This window comes from Pteronotus mesoamericanus, unplaced genomic scaffold (assembly GCF_021234165.1).
Source record: "Pteronotus mesoamericanus isolate MK-2021 breed Mesoamerican mustached bat unplaced genomic scaffold, CSHL_Meso_final scaffold_36, whole genome shotgun sequence".
NCBI classification, from domain to species: Eukaryota; Metazoa; Chordata; class Mammalia; order Chiroptera; family Mormoopidae; genus Pteronotus; species Pteronotus mesoamericanus.
Genome location: NW_026555313.1, coordinates 16,119,835 through 16,139,684, shown reverse-complemented (window position 1 = coordinate 16,139,684; position 19,850 = coordinate 16,119,835). Strand labels below are relative to the sequence as shown.

Sequence of the window (19,850 nt, the reverse complement as noted above, 5' to 3'; positions counted from 1 at the left end):
CAACAGAGGCATCCGCAAACTGGATTGCTTCGTAGCTCCTATCAGGTAGCTCAGGGCTGGTCGCAGGCAGCATCCCACACTGATCGGCACTGTAGTATCATGCACTGCCACCCCCTCAAGAGGACACAGAACCAAGAAACCTGGTGGTGAGCTTCAGGTCACGTCAGAGCATAACCCAATTAGCTCTACAAATGGCACACCTAAAGGGAGTTCTCAGCAGGTACCAGACCCTGATGGGGTGAATTCCATTTTGTGAGGTCAGCTACTGCAACGCAGCTTGTACACTGTGGTCAGGCTCAACCCTCACAGTTGGACGACTCCCAACAGCAGAAGGACTCACATAACCCACACAAGGAACATTCCTGGAGCACTCAGCTCAGGGATCAGGGGGACTGTGCCACTGAACCCCACAGGACACCTACTACATTAAGATCACCTACCAAGACTGGCAAACAAAGCAGAGCTACTTAATACTCAGAAACAAATAGAGAGAGGCAGCTGAAATAGAGAAACAAAGAAACATGGCCCAAATGAAAGAATAGGAGAAATCTCCAGAAAACGAACTAAATGATATGGAGGCAACCAATCTAACGATAAAAAGTTTAAAACAATGGTTATAAGGATGCTCAAGGAGCTTAGGGGAAATGGATGTCCTCAAAGAAAACATAAACAAAGAGATATGAAGTATTAAAAAAGGACATAGAAAACATAAAAGAAGTAGTCACAGTGAAAAATACAACATTTCAAATGAAGAATACACTAAAAGGAATCAACAGCAGGTGAGATGAAGCAGAGGACTGAATCAACAATTTAAATGACAAGGCAGCAGAAAACACCCAATCAGAGCAGCAAAAGGAAAATAGAATTTAAAAAATGAGTATAGTTTAAGGGATCTTTGGGACACCATGAAGCACAACAACATTTGTATCATAGAGGTACCAGAAGGAGAGAGCAAGAGATCGAGAACTGATTTGAAAAAACAATGACTGAAAATGTCCCTAACCTGGTGAATCAAAAAGACATACAAGAGGCGGCCCTAGTGGAGGCAGCTAGTGTGAGGCTGGGGAGCGCTGAGCTGTGTGTTGTGCCCTGTGCTGCCCAGACTAGTGAATAATAGTCAGAATGGCTGAAGGTGATCCTAGCAAGCCGAAGGGCAAGATGTCCGCGTAAGCCTCCTTTGTGCAGGTATGCTGAGAGGAACACACACAAAAAAACCCCCAGAGGTTCCAGTCAGTTTTGCAGAATTTTCCAAGTACTCTCAGGGGTAGAAGACAATGTCAGCGAAAGAGAAATCTAAATTTGATGAGATGACCAAGGCTGACGAAGTACATTACTATTGGGAAATGAAGGATTATGGACCAGCTAAGGGAGGCAAGAAGAAGAAAGACCCTAATGCACAATGCACCCCAAAGGCTACTATCTGGATTCTTCCTGTTCTGTTCAGAATTCTGCCTCAAGATCAAATCCACAAACTCTGGCATCTCTATTGCAGATGTGGCAAAGAAGCTGGGCGAGATGTGGAATGACTTAAGTGACAGTGAAAAGCAGCCTTACAACAATAAGCCTGCAAACCTGAAGGAAAAGTAGGAGAAGGATGTCACCGATTATAAGTCTAAAGGAAAGTTTGATGACACAAAGCGTCCTGCTAAAATCTACAAGAAATGGGGGAAGAGGAAAACGAAGAAGACAAGAAGGAAGAAGAGGAGGGGGAGGAGGAGGAGGAGAAATAAAACACTTTGTCTTCTTGCGAATACCTTAGAGCAGGAGCACTGTAATTGACATAGCTCTTATTTGACAGATGTTTGTTGCCCTCATTAGTATTAATTTCACAACTGGATTATGATCATATATAGTCTCTCAAAGTGTCCTAGAAAGTGTCAGGGGTTTACATGAAGTGGCTATGGGTGTCTGGAGCACCCTGAAATGATATTAAAGATATCCATATTTCCAAACATTTTTAAAATGAAAAGGCTCTCGTGTTCTCCTCACTCTGTGCACTCTGCTGTTGGTGTGATAAGGCATTTAAATATGTTCCTGGCATTTTCTTTTTTTAGTCTGTAAGGTGGTGATAACTTCACGGTTATTCGCTAGAAATCCTGAGTTATCAACAGTACATATCTATAGTTTGTAAAAAGAACAAAACAACTCAGACAAGTTCTTGACGCTCTTTGCCTGGCATTGAGGCTGTAGGGAAGATGTATTTTGGAGAGGCCATAGCTCATGGTGTGCACTGTGAAGCTGGACTTGCAGACACTGCAGGGGGCATCAATTTAGCTTCAGGTTGTCTTGTTTTTGTATGTAGTGACAGAACATTCTGCCATTCAGAGCTGTGGAAAAGCGGGGTCAACTGGCATGAGAAGTGTCTGGATCTTTTTTAAGTTAAGTGCAGTACTTTTAAACTGTTTTTATACAAACTATAGAACTTTTCACTGTCAGCAAAGTGAAGGCTCACTGTATCAATGCAAGTTCAAGAACCTTCTCTACTAAACACAATTTGAAAAGTGTTGTTTTTTGTATGTTTAGAATGCTGAAATGTCTTTGAAGTTAAATAAACAGTATGATATTAAAAATGCCCCCAAACACAAGTTCTGGCCAGATAGCACAGAGTCCCAAACAAGAGAAATCCAAAGAAGCCCACAGCAGGGCACATCATAATTAAAATGGCAAAGGTTAAAGACAAAGAGAGATTCTTAAAAGTAGCAAGAGGCAGTTACCTACAAGGGAGCTCCCATAAGACTGTCAGCTGATTTCTCAACAGAAATGAAATATTTTAGGCCAGAAGGGAATGGCATGAAATATTCTAAGTGATGAAAAGCAAGGACCTACACAAGACTTACTCTACCCAGCAAGGCTATCATTGAAAACTGAAGAGGAAATAAAGAGCTTCCCAAACAAGAAAAAGCTAAAGGAGTTCATTACCACTAAACCAGTATTAAGAGGACAGTTAAGATCACTTTCTTAGGAAATAGGAAAAAAAGTTGGACATAATTATAAAGAATAAAATGGCAATAAATACATACCTTTCAATAATCACTTTTTTCCATCACTTTTTTTATTTTTAAATTATATTTTATTGATTATGCTATTATAGTTGTCCCAATTTTTTCTCCTTTGCCCCCTTCCATGGCTTAAATGCTCCATTCAAAAAACATAGGATAGCTGAACGAATAAGAAAAAAAGAGCCATATAGATGCTGTCCACGAGCGTATAGACACACACAGACTGAAAGTAAATGAATGAAAAAAGGTATTTCGTGCAAATAAAAAAAAACAAGCTAGGGTAGCAATATTTAAATGAGACAAAATAGACTTTAAAACAAAGGCTATAGAAAAAAGACAAAGAAGGACATTACATAATGATAAAGGGATCAATCCAACGAGAGGATATAACCCTTGCAAACATTTATGAACCAAATACAGGAGCACCTAAATATATAAAGCATATCTGGATAGGCATAAAGAGAAAAATCGACACAGGTACAGTCAATATAGTGATAGCAGAAAACTCTAACAACCCAGCTGACATCAATGGATAGATCTTCCAGGCAGAAAATCAACAAGGAAACAATAGCCTTAAATGACACATCAGAACAGACAGATTTGATATTCTCAGAGCATTTCACTCCAAAGCAGCAGAATATATATTCTTTTCAAGTGGACATGGAACATTTTCCAGGATAGACCACATGTTAGGACACAAAACAAGTCTCAATAAATTTAAGAAGACTGATATCAAAACAAGCATATTCTCCAACCACAATGGTATGAAACCAGAAATCACTCACACACACACACACACACCCCCCCACACACCCCCCCCAACCCACCCCCACCCCCGCCAGACTCAAAAACCCCAAAACATACACAAACACATGGAGACTAAATAACATGTTACTAAACAATGAATTTGTTAACAATGAAATCAAAGGAGAAATCAAGATACTTTGAGGCAAATGGAAATAAAAACACAACAACCTAAAATCTATGGGATTCAGCAAAAGCAGTCCTAACAGGAAAATTTACAGCAATTTAAAAATTCATTGCAAATTTAGGCCTAGTTCAAGAAACAAGAAAAATTTCAAATAAACATTTTAATGTCACACCTAACGGAACTTAAAAAAGGACAACAAACAATGCCCAAAGTGAGTAGAAAGAAGAAAACAGTAAAGATCAGAGTGCAAATACATGACATAGAGACTGAAAAACAATATAAAAGATCAATGAAACCAAGAGCTTGCTCTTTGAAAAGATAAACAAGATTGACAAACCTTTAACGAGACTCATCAAAGAAAACAAAAAGAGGACCCCAAAAAATTAGAAATGAAAGATGAGAAGTAACAACTGACATGTTAGAAATACAAAGGATTTTAAGAAAATACTATAAACAACTATATGCCAACAAATTAGACAACCTGGGTGAAATGGATACATTTCTAGAAACATACAGTTTTCCAAAACTGAATCAGGAAGAATCAGAACACGTGAATAGACTGCTAACAACTAATGATATTGAAGGAGTAATCAAAACCTCCCAGCAAACAAAAGTCCTGGGCCAGTGGGGTTCACAGGTGAATTGTGCCAAACATTCAAAGAAGAGCTAACACCTACTCTTCCAAAAAATTCAAGAGGAGTAAAGATGTCCAAGAACTTTTTACATGGTCAATGTTATCCTAATTCCAAAACCAGACAAAGACCCCCCCCCCCCCAAAAAAAAAAGAAAAAAAAAAAGGAAATTATAGGTCAATATCTCTGATGAACATAGATGCAAAAATTCTCAACAAAATATTAGCAAGTCAAATTCAAGAATATATTAAAATGATTATATACCATAATCCAGTGGGATTTATTCCTGGGATGCAAGGTTGGTACAATATCTTCAAGTCAATGTAATATACCACATAAACAAAATAAAGAATAAAAATCATACCATATAAATAGATGCAGAAAAGGCATCTGACAAAATCCAGTATCCATTTATTGTAAAAACTCTCAGCAAAGTGAGAGAAAATAGAGGGAATATACCCCAACACAATAAAGGTCATATATGACAAACCCACAGCTAATATATTCAATGAAGAAAAACTAAAGAGCACTTCCCTTAAGGTCAGGAACAAGACAGGTTGTCCACTTTCACCATGCCTATTCAACATGGTACTGGAAACTCTACTCCAAGTACTCACACAAGACAAAGAAATAAAAAGCATCCAAATTGAAAAGTAAGAAGTAAAGTTGTCATTATGAGCAGATGACATGGTACTGTATATAGATAACCCTAAAGATTCTGCCAAAAAAAACCTACTAGAAATGATAAATGAATTCATTAAAGTAGCAGGATACAAAACAAATATTCAGAAATCAGATGCATTTTTATATACCAATAATAAACTATCACAAAGGGAAACTAAGAAAACAATCCATTTACAACTGCATCAAAAAAACAACAATCCAGAAATAAATTTAACTAAAAGTTAAAAGACCTGTATTTGGAAAACTGTAAGACACTGAAGAAAGAGGTTGAAGATACAAATAAATGGAAGTATATACCATGCTCATGGATAGAAAGAGTTAACATCATTAAAATGTCCACATTACCCAAAGTAATCTCTAGATTCAGTGTGATTCCTATCAAAATACTAATGGTGTTTCTCACAGAACCAGAAAGAATAATCCAAAAATTTATATGCAACCACAAAGGACCCTAAATAGCAACCTTGACAAAGAAGAACAAAGATGGAGGAATCATGCTACCTCTTATCAAACTATAGTAAAAGGTGATAATAATCAAAACAGCATGGTGGTAGCATAAAAACAGACTTATAAATCATTGGAACAAAATACAGCATCCAGAAATAAACTCATGCCTATATGGTCAATTAATACATGACAAAGGAGGCAAGAACATACAAGGGGGTAAAGATAGTCTTTTCAATAATTAGTGTTGGGAATATTGGACAGATATGTGCAAAAAAAATGAAGTGACAACCTTCTTACGCCATATATAAGAATAAACTCAAAATGAATTGAAGACTCAAAACCATAGAACTCCTTAAACAGGCATCTCTCTTAGCAATACTTTTTTCTGCTATCTCCTCAGGCAAGAGACAGACATACACAAAAATAAACAAATGGGACTACATCAAACTAAAAGGTTCTTTTGCAGTAAAGGAAACCATCAACAAAATGAAAAGACAAACCACTGAATAGGAGAAGATATTTGTCAATCATACATCTCACAAGGTCCTAATATCCAAAATTTATAAAGAACTCAGGCAACTTAACACCAAATCCCCCTGCCCCAGTAGTCCAATTAAGATATGGGCAGAGGTCCTGAATAGACACTGCTCCAAAGAGGACAGACAGACAGCCAACAGACATATGAAAAGCTGCTCAACATCACGTATCATTACAGAAATGCAAATTAAAATCACAATGAGATATTAATTCACATCTGTCATCAATAAATCATTAAACAAGTGCTGGCAAGGATGTAGAGAAAAAGAAACCCTTGTGCACTGTTGTGGGAATGCAGATTGGTGCAACCACTGTGAAAACATATGGAGGTTCTTCAAAAAATTAAAAATGGATCTACCTTAGATCCATCAATTCCACTTCTGGATATATATCTGAAGAAACACAAGATACTTATTCAAAAGAATATATGCACCCTTATGTTCATTTCAGCATTATTTACAATATCCAAACTATGGAAGCAACCCAAATGCCCACAGATGAGTGGATAAAAAAGTGGTGGTACATATATACAATGGAATATTACACAGCCATAAAAAAGAATAAAATCTTACCATTTGTGATAGTATGGATGGACCTAGAGGGCATTATGCTATGTAAAATAAGCCAGTCAGAGAAAGACAAATGCCAAACGATTTCAGTTATATGTGGAATCTAAGAACAAAATAAATGAACAAACAAAACTGAAACAGATCCATAGATATAGAGAGCAGACTAATGGTTGCCAGAGGGGAGGGAGATTGGGTGAAAAAGATGAAGAGATTAAGAAGTACAAATTTGTAGTTAAAACATAGCTATGGGAATGCAAAGTATAGCACAGGGATTATAGTAAATAATATGTAACAACTATGTATGGTACCAGATGGGTACTAGAAATATCAGGGGGAGTACCGTTAAAAAGTATGTAATTGTCTAACCGCTATGCTATACATCTGAAACTAATACAAGATAATACTGAATGTAAACTACAAAAAAAAATAAAAAACAAAAATAATAAACTCTTGCCATCTGTACTATGGATGAACCCAGAAGGTATTGTGCTGAATGAAATAAATCAGACAGAAAAAGACAAATATCATATGATTTTACTTATATGTGGAATCTAAAAAAACCCAAAATAAACAAATAAGCAGAACAGAAACGGGCTCATATAGATAGAGAGAACATTTTGACAATTTCTATATAGGAAGGGGGGAGGGGTAAAAAAGGAAAAGGGATTTAGAAGTACAAGTTGGTAGTTACAGAGTAGTCATTGGTATGTTAAGGACAGCATAGGGAATAGAGTCAGTAATACTGTAATAACTCTGAGCGGTGTCAGATCAGTAGTAGATTTATGGGGTGGTCCTTTGTAAGTTATACAAATGTCTAATCATGGATGTATACCTGAAACTAATAGAATATTGTATGTCAACTATAACTGCAAAAAAATAAGGAAGTGTTAAAAAACATTAGAAAAATCTAGTGAATGACAGGCAGAAACTTTATGGAAAAACAGCAGAGAGGATGAAATCCTAACCCTTTGTACTACAAGATGAAAAATGTGTCAACCACATGTGAATAGGCACATGCACAGATAAGACTATTGGCTAATGGGGTGTTACCTTGGCAACTGTTTGTTCAGCGATGGTGCTGGGCCTCCGCTGGCGGGCATCGAGCCTCTGCTCCACAGGAAAGCTGCTTCTATGTGATTTCAGGCGCTCCACCAACAAGTAATAAATGGCAGCGAAGTGATTATAGCTCTTGTTCTGCAAAGACTGAAAAGAGAAAACAAGTGCTGTAGGCCAAGAACCTTAAAAACTAATCCAATGATCTATACCTTTCTAAAAAAGATGGAAGAAATCATGTGTTCTTAAAAACAGAGTAACAAAGTGCATCTCAAAACAAAAGCTGTTCCAGAGTTTAGAATGACAGATCACTTCAAGTTTCTAGTATTAATTATATAGAGCGTGATACCTTTAAAAGACTTGACTGGCCCTTTGACATTAACAGGATCCATTTATTTTTCTACATTCAAAGAGAAAATACCATCATTGTCTCATGCAGACATTCCCGAGTGCTGTCATATGGTCCTATCTCATAGCTGCAACTATGGCATAAGGTCAGTTTGCAGCCTGAACCTAGAGGCTCTAATTCCATAGCTTCAACACAAGTCCAAACCACTGCAAACTCTGAAGCAAATGATTAAGGTCTTTGGGGAACTTTCTGATTATTTTGGGCTGGAGAATGACACTTGGATGCTAGATTGAGAGACACTGTGTCTCTGTTCTTAGGTAATTTTTTCCTCTTGTTTTTGCAGTCCTGCCCTCTTGCAACCTTGAAAATAAGGTTGCCTCCCAATTTTTCACATCTCTTGTTGGCCAGATTTCCCAGGGTACTAATGAAACAGAGAAACAACTGCTCCTTTGGTTTCTAATTCCACCTGACATGGGCTGCATGGGCACTGGGCAGTGTACCTTAGAGGAAGAGCACTCTCAGCAAAAATCCTAGGCAAGTGGACCTGTGCTTACAGCTGCCATTCTGTATGAACTTCATAGTCCAGTACAGAAAACTGTCACTGATTGTATCATGAACAAAGTGGAAAGCCAGTCTGGTTTCACTTATGGCTACAAGGAAGGAAAAGGCAGCACTGTTTGGAGCACTTAATATTCCCAAGGGAACATTTAATATTCTTTCTTGTTACGGTTCCTCCTTAAAAGTAGTTTTTTAATTTTTATTTTTTACTGCTGTGGAGGTATTAAAAATATATATATTTTATGAGTATGCTAACTATTAAAGAAAATAAAAGTGATGAGAAATTTCTCAGGTTCAAGACCTTCTCAGTTCTATGGCCCCTAATACTTTCATATCAGTAATCTACCTATTTCTGTCTTCTCAGTTTCTCCAGTTCACAAGCTAAGCCCAACTGGCTTTCCTAAACCCGAGGCCTACCATTCTTGTTTTCTGCTCAGCCCCTTAGCCTTGTTCCATAGCTGCACATTTATGTTCCATATAATCTACTTTATTACCTGTATGAAACTTTATGTTTCATCTAAGGAGAAACTTGCTACTTTGTATTTTCTCAGTCCTATATAAACCCTTCCTCTTGAATTTTTTGGCAGATGGGGCAAAAGCAGAAATTTATACATTGAATACATGCAAAAAAAAAAAAAAAAAAGTCTGATGTACTCTTTAGGGATAACTGAACAGTGTATGTCGAGGTGTTGGGGATGGCCATGCTAAAAGATTAGGATTACAGGTACTATAAGCATGAAATCTCAAGTTACCGAGTCCAATGGAATCCTAAAGTATTTTCATTCAAAGATTTGATCGCTTTACCTCAATGGTTTTCTGTTGATCTATCCCAAGGCTGTGCATCAGTCGCAGAACCTGTTCATTAAACTCCCCAATGGATGGCTCATTTTCTTGCCCTTGTGAATAGAGAACAGGTCTCTGTACAGGAACTTCTATGAGCATCCATTTATGCTCCTTGATTTGAGCTATGGTTAGCCGTTTGGACGGGTCTAAGACCAGCATCCTTCGAATAAGGTGCTCACAATCTAAGGAAAACAATGTTAGAAAAGTCATGTAAATCACCTTGCACTTAAGGGTGTTTGCTTGATTCATGTGACTCTGTACAATGTCATTAATTTTTGTGTCCTCCACAGTGCCCACTGGAAAGGAGAAGGTCAAATGAATAAATGAATACATGAAGATTACTTAATACTTGTCAAGTTCACGTGGTGAATGTTGATACACAAAATTAACCATCACTGTGAATGAATACTTAAAAAAACCCCCAGGAGGCTGTAGGTCTATCCAACCTGTGCTGACTGAACCTTTCTACAGAATTCGTCAACTGAAAATATCTAGACAGACTTAGATTTCCAGTAAAGAAAAATAAGATGCCTTCTTCCTAGAATAAGCAAATGATAAATGCATCCTCAGTCATGTCTATGGTTGATATACTAACGCTATGTAAGTGAGACAAGAGCTCTCCAGTGGACTGCTGCTTTCTCCTTATCAGTGCAGCTGAGAAAAATGTATGTGAAATTATTTACTTCTGATTACACTAAGAACACTGCCCTGCTGCAACTTTGGGCATTAGCTTATCCTTTGAGCTGGTATCATGCTCTTTACCACTCCATATAAGCTAACCTTAGGTCACTTGCTATGTGCCAGGCACCATGTTAAGTGCTTTTATAAAGACTGATTTAATTAATCCTCACAACACCCCTATTAGGAAGTACGGTTATTTCTACTTTATAGATTGAGGAAATTGAAACAGAGAGAGGAGATATAACTTGCCAAGGTCAGATCACCAGGTAAGTGGTGAACTCAGGACTGAAACCTGGCAGTCTGGCTCCAAAGTCTACACTCTTAACTTCATAAACAAGTGCATGAAGTATTATTTCTACTGTTAGGAGGACAAAAGAGTTAAGAATGATAATTGAAAACTAATCGAAGGAGAAAACTTAACTGCTGCCCCTGTTACAACTCAATATAAGACCGGTGGGGATTATGGCAGTTCCCCTGAATTCAATAGTTTTGCTAGTTGGTTTTTAGATTTAATAAAAAAAATTTAATTTTGCAACTTCTTGCCAAAAAATATGAGAAAATCCATTTCAAACTTAGAGCAAAATGGTTGTGAATCTGTAGCCACAAAGAGCTCCTCTAAGTCTAAAATAAACCTGGGACATTTATAGACTGAGAGTAAATGGAAGACTTGCTGTTCTTAATCTGGGGAACTTCCTGTTTTCAATTAGGAGGGATGGAGGGGGCTGCTGATTTCTATGGCTTTTAAAGTAACTCAGTCACTTTATTAAGCACCCAAACTCTTAGAAACAGGGAAGCTTTGCCTAGGCATTTCTTTTGGAGCACAAACTCTGTATAGCACAATTAGTAAGATGAACAGGTTGTTACCTTCTGACATGAAATATGGAATCCGGAATCTTCCTTCCAAAACCCTTTGCCTCAAAATAGGAAGAGTTGGTCCATCAAAGGGCAGAGCTCCACAAACAAGGACATAAAGAACAACTCCCATGCTCTAGGGGAAGAAAACAACGGGGTCATGTTTCTACCAAGAACTTCAAACACTCTTCGTTTTCTTAGACATTCCTGGGGATATCCCCAGGGCTCTTAAAATCCTACAGATTGAAAAATTCCTGTTTGAATTTACTATTTTCTTGAATTTGGGAAAAAAAAAAAATGAAACCCTGATTACTACAAAAGAGTATCCTATAATAAACATTGAAATATCTGAATGTAATTATAGTCCAGTGGACAGGAAAAGTGTGAACTACTGCCTTTGTGTTAGATCCCAAGAGCTTCAAAGATGAGCCGGAGCACCAAGTATTATCATTATAGATGCATTTAACATAGCAAAGCAAAGAAATACCCAAATATCCAGCTGCGGTCCTTCGTACTGCTGCCCTTCAAAGACTTCTGGGGCTGCGTAAGGGGGGCTGCCGCACCATGTTGCCAGCAGTTCACCGCTCTTAAAGAAATTTCCAAAACCGAAGTCTATTGGGATGGAAATAAACGTTACTTTCATCTATGGTCTCAAACTGTACTGAATTTCTTTGTGATAAATTTTATAATATGCTAGGTTAATAATATTACTACGATTTATTTTGTGAGGAAGGGGATGGCCCTATGTTGTAATGTTTCTCTAGCACTTAGCATAACGACTAGCAAATATTAACATAAGCATTGAAAACTACTTCTTGAATGAATGTATAAATGAATCAAGTTTTCTTCTCATAGAGAATGAGTAAGAAATTAAGAAAAGACTTCAAATAATGTATTTTTAAGGCTAAAAGAAAACCCATTGATGTGGACAACCAACTTGTACTTGATAATCTTAGAATTTTAATTATTCCATGACTAAGAGTTATTCATCTTATATCGTCTATAAGAAAAGAACCAAATGAGTAAAACTCTAAGATATTTACCTTAACACAACCAAGTGACTGGCTGCCCTTACAGCCATTATCCCAGGGTACCAAAATAGATAACCTTTTAAGGGAACTGAGTACAGGGTTTCCTAAATAACAGCTCTTTAGGTGTTGGCCCACACAGCCTGATTTAGGCAGATATCTATCTAAAAAGCTCATTAACATGTGGTGGCTATATGGCCCAGTCACAGGCCACCTATCACCAGTATTTACTCACTTATGGAATGCAGTGGCATTATATTTCAAAACAGCTAATGGCCTCCTCCTATTAGTCACACTGAATCTACAGCTTTGGTATACAGCATGCACTCTGGAAATACTGTACTCAGATGCCTTCAATATGCATTAAAATTACAGCAGAATTCAGTGACCTTTTGGTATAAATGCTAAGCCTTCACGCTGTCTCATGTCCTTACCGAAGAAACAAATTCCTATTATCTGTTACAGTCACACTGCTTCCAGTTATAGCACACTCTTCACTGAAGAACACTACCTTAGTGACAAGAACTGGCTTTGTACCCAGCTAGTACACAGCACTGATTGGACAGTGAGCTTTTAAGAGGTGCCCCCGGGGGACCGGATCAAGTCTCCAGTGCCAGATTGACTAACTTGTGTGACTTTGAATCAGTCTTTGTGAGCCTAAGTTTCCCCATCTGTAAAGCTGATATAATAAATGTATGCAGTTGGCAGGTTGTTGTGGGGATCCAAAGAGTTAACATAAACTCACACTCTATTCACACCTTGAGACTTCGGATAGCCCAGTCTGTATCTTAAGCTGAAGCATTCTCTTAGCTAGCTGATGTAAGAGCTGGTGGCAAGCAGTAGTAACAGTGACAACAGTCACAATCCCTAACACTACAGCTTCAGGGCAGAGTACAAACTAGGAAGTCAGGGAGAAGGAGAGCTGATCTCCCATTTTGCCACTTCCTAGCTTTAAGTCCTCTAGGTAATCTATTTAACTTCAAGGGGTTTAACTGCTGCCCCTGTTACAGGGGTTTCTGTATCTATAAATGTGGGGATAATCCACCTACCCAGTTAGGATGCTGTGAGGATGAAATGAGACTTAGGATACAAAATGCCTGGAACATATGTAAAATGTCAGTTCCCTTCTCCTTCTGTGAAGCATCATTACCAACTATTGCCTTTCAAAGAGAAAGTTCCTGAGAAAATATACAAGAGGGGTAAGGAAAAGTATATATAGGAGTATATATAGGAGAGCTTAAGGGTTCCAAAGAGAAAAGAGGGTACACATGGGGAAAGAGTGTCAGGCACAGTCTAAACCTCGTGGAACACCACTTTGGTCTGTCCTTGGCCTCCAGTATTATGAGGCAACAAGAGCTTCTCTTATCAATTCCACCTTTATGACTAATCACTCATAATACATCATATGTACATATTGATACATTTCTAATTTTCTAGAAAAACTATATTCTCAAATGAGTCAAGAACTAGATGTTCAAGTAACATTTACAGAGGAAAATGTTAATTTCACTCACACGGAAAAGCACAAGAAGCTCTGGATGTGTTTGGAGATCCTGAAATAGGTCCAGTACTTGCTGTACTTTAAACCATAATCCCAGGATGAGTTTTGGCACACGTAAGTAAGTTGAGGATATGCTCCAAATAGCACTGTAGAGATTCAACGTCTCTAAAAGCCATTATGGAACTCCTTCATCCTGAACGTCCCTGGGCTCTGGTGGAATGAACCAAAAGGAATGACCGGGACAGGCCTGTCAGGAAGGCAGCCTGGCCTCTTCACTGCCCGAGCTCACTCACTGGTGCATTGCACAGGCACAAAGGGAACAAGAGTAAGGAAAGCATCACATGCCTGTGGCATCCCAGTCTCAACCTTGGCTTTACATGCCTAGGGCAAAGAAAGTGTCCTGTTAACTTACAAGAAGTGATACTAAGCAGAGTTTTACTTCTATTTCCTGTAAATAACTAAAGAAAATAGGAACTTGAGCCTGTAGAAACGATAAAACACCAAAAGATAATTAGGTTTATGAAGGCTATTATTAAAAGCATCTATGCAAGTATCTTCTATAACCTTGCCAGAGCACTTAACATTGTAATCAACCATCTGATAACAGCTAATGGAGTCAGGAAGATTTAGAATAAAATCCTGGGTTTTCCACTTAGCTGTGTGATCTTGGGTAAATTACTTAGCTTCTTGAAGCCTTGGTTTCCTCATTTGCAAAATGGCGATAATACCCATGCTTCATAAAGTCACTATAACTTACTGTATATTATGCCACTTCTTATAAGTAGATAATATAGAATGCTTGAGCTACTCAATAGAATAAAAGAATAATAATTCCTCTTCTTATTGTTTTACTTTTCTGCCTCCTCCATCAGGCTAAACTCCTTGAAAGCAGAGAGGGGGACATGACATATGTCTGAACTCCAAGCATTTAGCCCATTCTCTGTGGACAGCAGCTGCTCATTAAAGGTTTGCTGAATGAATATGTTGCCATCATCTCTTTTAGAGGTGCTTACTATGTGTCAGAAACTTTTCTAAGTTCTCTGAAGATGATTTCTTCTTAAGAATCCTATTTGGTATCCTTATTTTAGGAGAAAGTAAGAGTAGAAAGTTAAGGACCTTGTCAGAGGTTATGCTAAGCTGTAGAACTGGAATAGAAACCAAGCACTGCCTGTCACCCATCACCTTTATGTCCTCTGGCACAGTGATATGCAGGATGCTTTTGAGCAAGTTAATAATGGTCAGGTTAAGAAGTGGCAATGGAAAAGCGCTTAAAAATAAAAGCCTTCTTATTTCTTCACAGAGGCAAATCTGGATGATTTGCTTCATTCAGTCTGCAGCTTTCTGCCGAAAAGCACACAGTAAAAACAAGGAGAGCAGGAGGGATGAAATACGAAAATGGCATAGCTAGGCGGATTTGTTTCTTATCACCATTTATTCAAATAGAATCCATTAATGTCTCATCCTACCAACCAAATTCACTGCATTCTTTCATTGAATATTTGAGTGCAAGCATGTATCAACCACTGTGCAAACACAGAAGAGAGCCTAACCACAACTGAGGGTGTTAAAAGACACTACATTTTCATCTGACTTTTGGAAGGCATTATGAGAAAAATCACTTGGGCATTCATTCTTCTTTATGCTAGACCCAAACTCAGCTCAGCTTTGCAGGGAAGGAAACATCCTTGTAGTTTCTTTTGTAGTGCTCTGACCTGTAAGTTAATACCTAAAATGATGGCAGGTATGTCCTTCAGGCATTTTGTTTTCCTGTTTTTCTGTCATAAAATTTATGTCATGTAATGTTGAATTCACTTTGCTATTACTTAACTTTTAATTTAGAAATAATTTTAGATTTACAGAATAGCTGCAACAATAAAGGAGGACTCCGTATGCCCTTTGCCCAGCTTCTCTTGATGCTAACATTTTATATAACTATAGTAGTACCATTATCAAAACTAAGAAAGTAGTATCGATTCAATACTATTATCAAAACCATGGATTTCACCAATTTCTCTTACTAGTGTCCCTTTTCAGTTCAGGATTTCACAATGCATTTAGTTTTCATGTGTTCTCCAATTTCTAACAGTTCCTCAGTCTTTCCTTCTATTTCATGATAACGAATAGTATAGTTTAAGTATATTGTAGATTGTCCCTCAGTTTGGGTTTGGCTGACATTTTCTTATGATTAGACTGAGACTGTGAATTTTTGGAAGAACATCACAGAGGTGAAGTGCTCTTCTCTGTGCATGAACATTAGGGGGTGCATGGGATTATGCCTAATTACTGATGGCGTTAATAACCTTGATCTCCTAATTAAGATGATGTCTGTTGGGTTACCCCAGTGTAAAGTTACTATTTTTCTCTCTGTAATCAATATTGTAGAAAAATACATTGAGACTACACATATTCTGTTATTCCTAAAATTTTCACCTACTAATTTAAATTGTATTCATTAGATCTTGATTGCTGTAGTGATACTTCAGTGCCCTAATGGTGAGTTCATTTCACTAATTCCTTCTATGCTTATTAATTATAATTCTTTAAGAAAGAGCTGTCCCTTCTTCCCCTTTTATTTATTAAATAATTTATTTATTATTTATAACATTGTCATATTAATATGTGCTATGAATATTTATTTTATTGCTTGGGTTATAATGCCATACTACTGTTGTATTGTTATTTATTTTGATGCTCAAATAGTTCCAGTTTTGGCAGTTAGGAGCTTATTTAGGCTGGCTCCTGTATCCTTTCAACATACCCCATCTTTTTAAAAATTTCATTTTAAGTGTTTCCTTATTTTTTGATACCACATGATGTTCCAGGTTCATTTTATATTTCCCCTGCCCCATTCCTGAAATCAACTGCTTTTCCAAAGGGGCCCTGGTTCCTTTTATGGAGGAATTGTATTTAGAAACCAAGATTAGGACCTGGATGTGCTCATTACAACTGGAATGTCATTGCTTCTAAACTCTGTCAGCACACAGTTAGGAAACACAGGTATGAATGCTAATTCATGTGTACATACATACTTTTTGTACCTACTTATATGTATATGTATTTTTAAAAATCCTTCGGTTCATACTGATACTTCTTACACCAATCCAGGTTTCAGTCTAGCATTATTTTAATACTACTTTTATTTCTACATGATTGAGCAACTCTAAAAAGTTTTGCAAGTATAAATGAAGCAGGAAGAAAGAATTTAGGGAAAGCTCCCCAGAAGTGGAATGAGGAAGTAGGACTAGACATCACAGGCCAATAAGCTACTAGGTCCTCTCACCAGAGTCCCAACCTCCAAACATGATCAAAAGGAAACAGTTTATGGCAGGAAATTCCTGTTGCAGAAGGTGACAACAAGAATTGGTAAAAGCAGGTCAATTCAAGATGGAGGAAAAAATTCATGAGAAAACGACTTCAAAGTTCGTTGTACTATCATTATAATGAAAACTGACACCACAAGTAGAAAGAGGTGTTGAGGTGATGAATGCCATGACACTTCCAGAACGGACCATGTTAGGAACAAGACCTCCTCCCAACAAGGAGGAGACAGAATTTAGCACCACGAAGCTCAGGAACAATCCACCCGTCCTTGGAAACAATATCTCAGGAACTGACTGACTATGGAGCACACTTCACTTGCGAGTTCGACTGCAGTCCACTCAGACACATACTTTTGCTTCTTTCACAGCAGCTCCCTATGAGACTTGAAACCAGAGGAGCAGTGGGCAGCAGCAGCTTGTCCTGAGCTCACCCCCTGATCCTGTATCCAGGAACCTGTGTCCTGGCCTTTCTCCCAACCTAAATAAAACTTGCTTTCGTTTTCACTCAGACTCTGACTCTGATCTTGAATTCTTTCCTGCATGGAGGCAAGAACCTTCAGGTCATGGAGTGCTTAGAGACTCCATGTCAGGTCCAATTTGGTGACATAAAGAAGTTTCTTTCCTCTGTGCAGGCCAGTGTGACTCAGTTGATTAGAGCGCTGTCCCGTAAACTGAAGAGTCATGGGTTTGATTCCTGGTCGGGGCACATGCCTTCACTGCGTGTTTGGTTCCTAGTTGGGCTGTGTGTGAGAGGCAATCAATTGAAGTTTCTCTCTCACATCTGTTTCTCTCCTTCTCTCTCGCCCTCCCTTCCCCTCTCTAAGCATGTCCTTGGGTGAGGATAAAAAAAAAGTTTCTTTCCTCTGCAGTAATTTGTTATTTGGGTAAGAGTGACTGTTTGAACTCTCCCTCATAATGTTACCAATAGACAGTCTGTCCAGAGACTAGGGAGTCTTCCCTGTTGGCCAAAGTGGCAGCAGGGGGTAGATTCTTAAACTGAGAGCACAGAAAGCTAGAAACATCAATGGATAGTGCACTGGAGCCAAAAGCTAGCAAGATAATTGGATAGAGAATAAAGCCCTTTCCCCCTTTGGTACCAGATTGGGGGGGATGGGACCAGGGGGAGACAGGCACAGGAGCCATAGAAGTCAAAATGGCACAGGGGAAGGTGCTGGATCAGAGAAGCCACCCAAAGTGTGTGAAAGGTTGGGGAATTGATTGGTCATTTTGAGAAAGCACCTGGCCCATCCACACCCAAGCTAATATAATTGCAGGGCCATAAAGGGGCTTGTGACTCTCTGGCTGGTGACCTGCATTCCCACCATGCTCTCGCCTGTTCTTGCCAGAAGGAAGCACCACCCCACCCCTGCCCTGCTCCCTCCATCTCTCTCTCTCCCCCCACATACTCCACCTGGGATGCACTCGCCAGTGCTTAGCACACTCTCCTGGGAGTACGCAACCTTGTAGCCCTAGCAGCCATGTGGCCCATGGCCATGCAAGCTCCACATAAAGGCTCCAGGAGGGAACCTGAAATGAACAGTAGCCAGGAACAAGCTAAGCTACCCAGAAAGGACAACTATGACTGCTTACCAGCCACCTGCAGGCTCCTAAGGACTGTACTTTGAAATGGAGCAGAAACTCTGGACACTGGCTTTTGTCTTGGTCTCACTGAGGTCAGCTGGACTTTTTCCATCACAGAAAGAGCCTTTGAATGGGAATCTGCCATTCTCCAAGGTCGCAGAGCACCCGAATAAAACCTCTTCCCTTTTGCACCACCATCTGCCTCATGAGTTTGGCTTTTGTGGCGACAGGCAACTGAACGTCGTTTTTGTTTGGTTACAGTATCATACCTTGAATTTGTCAGATCAACCCTGATTTAAAACATTTTCTTGTTTATAGAAGAAAAAGACAAATCTTCCTCAAAAAAATCTCTTAGCTTCTCAATTTTAAGATAGTTCAATCTGAAATCATAGTAAGTTTTAGAAACAAATTGACAACTAGTCCTTCAAAATGGTCTAATAAAATCCAAATACATTTATGTCATGTCTACTTTGGGCTAAGCATTACACACTTGGTGTTTCTGCATTAATTATCTAACTTAATCATGACAGCCCTGTGAGGCATAATGGTCCTTACCTTGCAAAGGAGGAAACTGAAGTACAAAGTGGTTAACTGACTTGTCCAAGTATCTATAACTCCAAGTGGCTTAGCCAGTATCCAACTACACTCCTTTGAACTCCAAGTCAGGTGTTCCCTTTTCACCATATCACAGGTGTTCCAAGAATACCACAAGTCAGAGATATTTAATCTAACTTTAAATTGGAAACAAGGCTGTCATAAACCCAGGAAAAATTCTTTACATCAAATAGAGATTTTCTAATTTATCCCTCTGCCAGAAGACCTTGACAAGTGAGCGCTTTCTTTTCTTTACAATATTGGATGCTATGTAAAGGGCACCCTAATAAGGGAATGGGAATAATTAAGATGTATACAAAGTAAATGTCAGAAATATATACTGATACTGAATTCAGGCGTCTATATTCATTTTAAGAACGCATGATGTGTTAAACAGATATATCTTGTCCTTTTCATGTGAAGATGATCCATGTTTCCATCCCTATGACACTAAGGCATGTACTCCAAGGTGCTCTCTAACAATAATTTTGAGATTTCCTTACATTGCCATATTCACTTACCTGGTTTCTGTGGGGCCTAAAATGTTTATAAAAGAGGGGGTTTGGGGTAGAATATGTAACCACAAAAAAGATAAATTAGTGTTGACTGACTTTCATGGAAATCAACTTGGCCTCAAAAGTTGAATCCTCTAATTACCTCTTATCTAACTAAGCAGTAACAGACCATGAAT

At 38.4% G+C, this 19,850-nt stretch overlaps 1 protein-coding gene across 2 annotated transcripts in view; it reads right to left on the bottom strand.

Annotated features, from left to right (window-relative positions):
• The window catches only part of SIK2 (salt inducible kinase 2), a 133,381-nt gene that overhangs the window by 31,312 nt on the left and 82,219 nt on the right, over positions 1–19,850 (bottom strand). For both annotated transcript variants that reach the window (XM_054592488.1, XM_054592489.1), the window contains exons 5-8: positions 11,623–11,747; positions 11,148–11,271; positions 9,564–9,784; positions 7,850–8,002 (exon numbers count right to left, since the gene is read on the bottom strand). In XM_054592488.1, the coding sequence (XP_054448463.1) occupies positions 7,850–8,002; positions 9,564–9,784; positions 11,148–11,271; positions 11,623–11,747 (623 nt within the window). The remainder of the gene's footprint in view (positions 1–7,849; positions 8,003–9,563; positions 9,785–11,147; positions 11,272–11,622; positions 11,748–19,850) is intronic.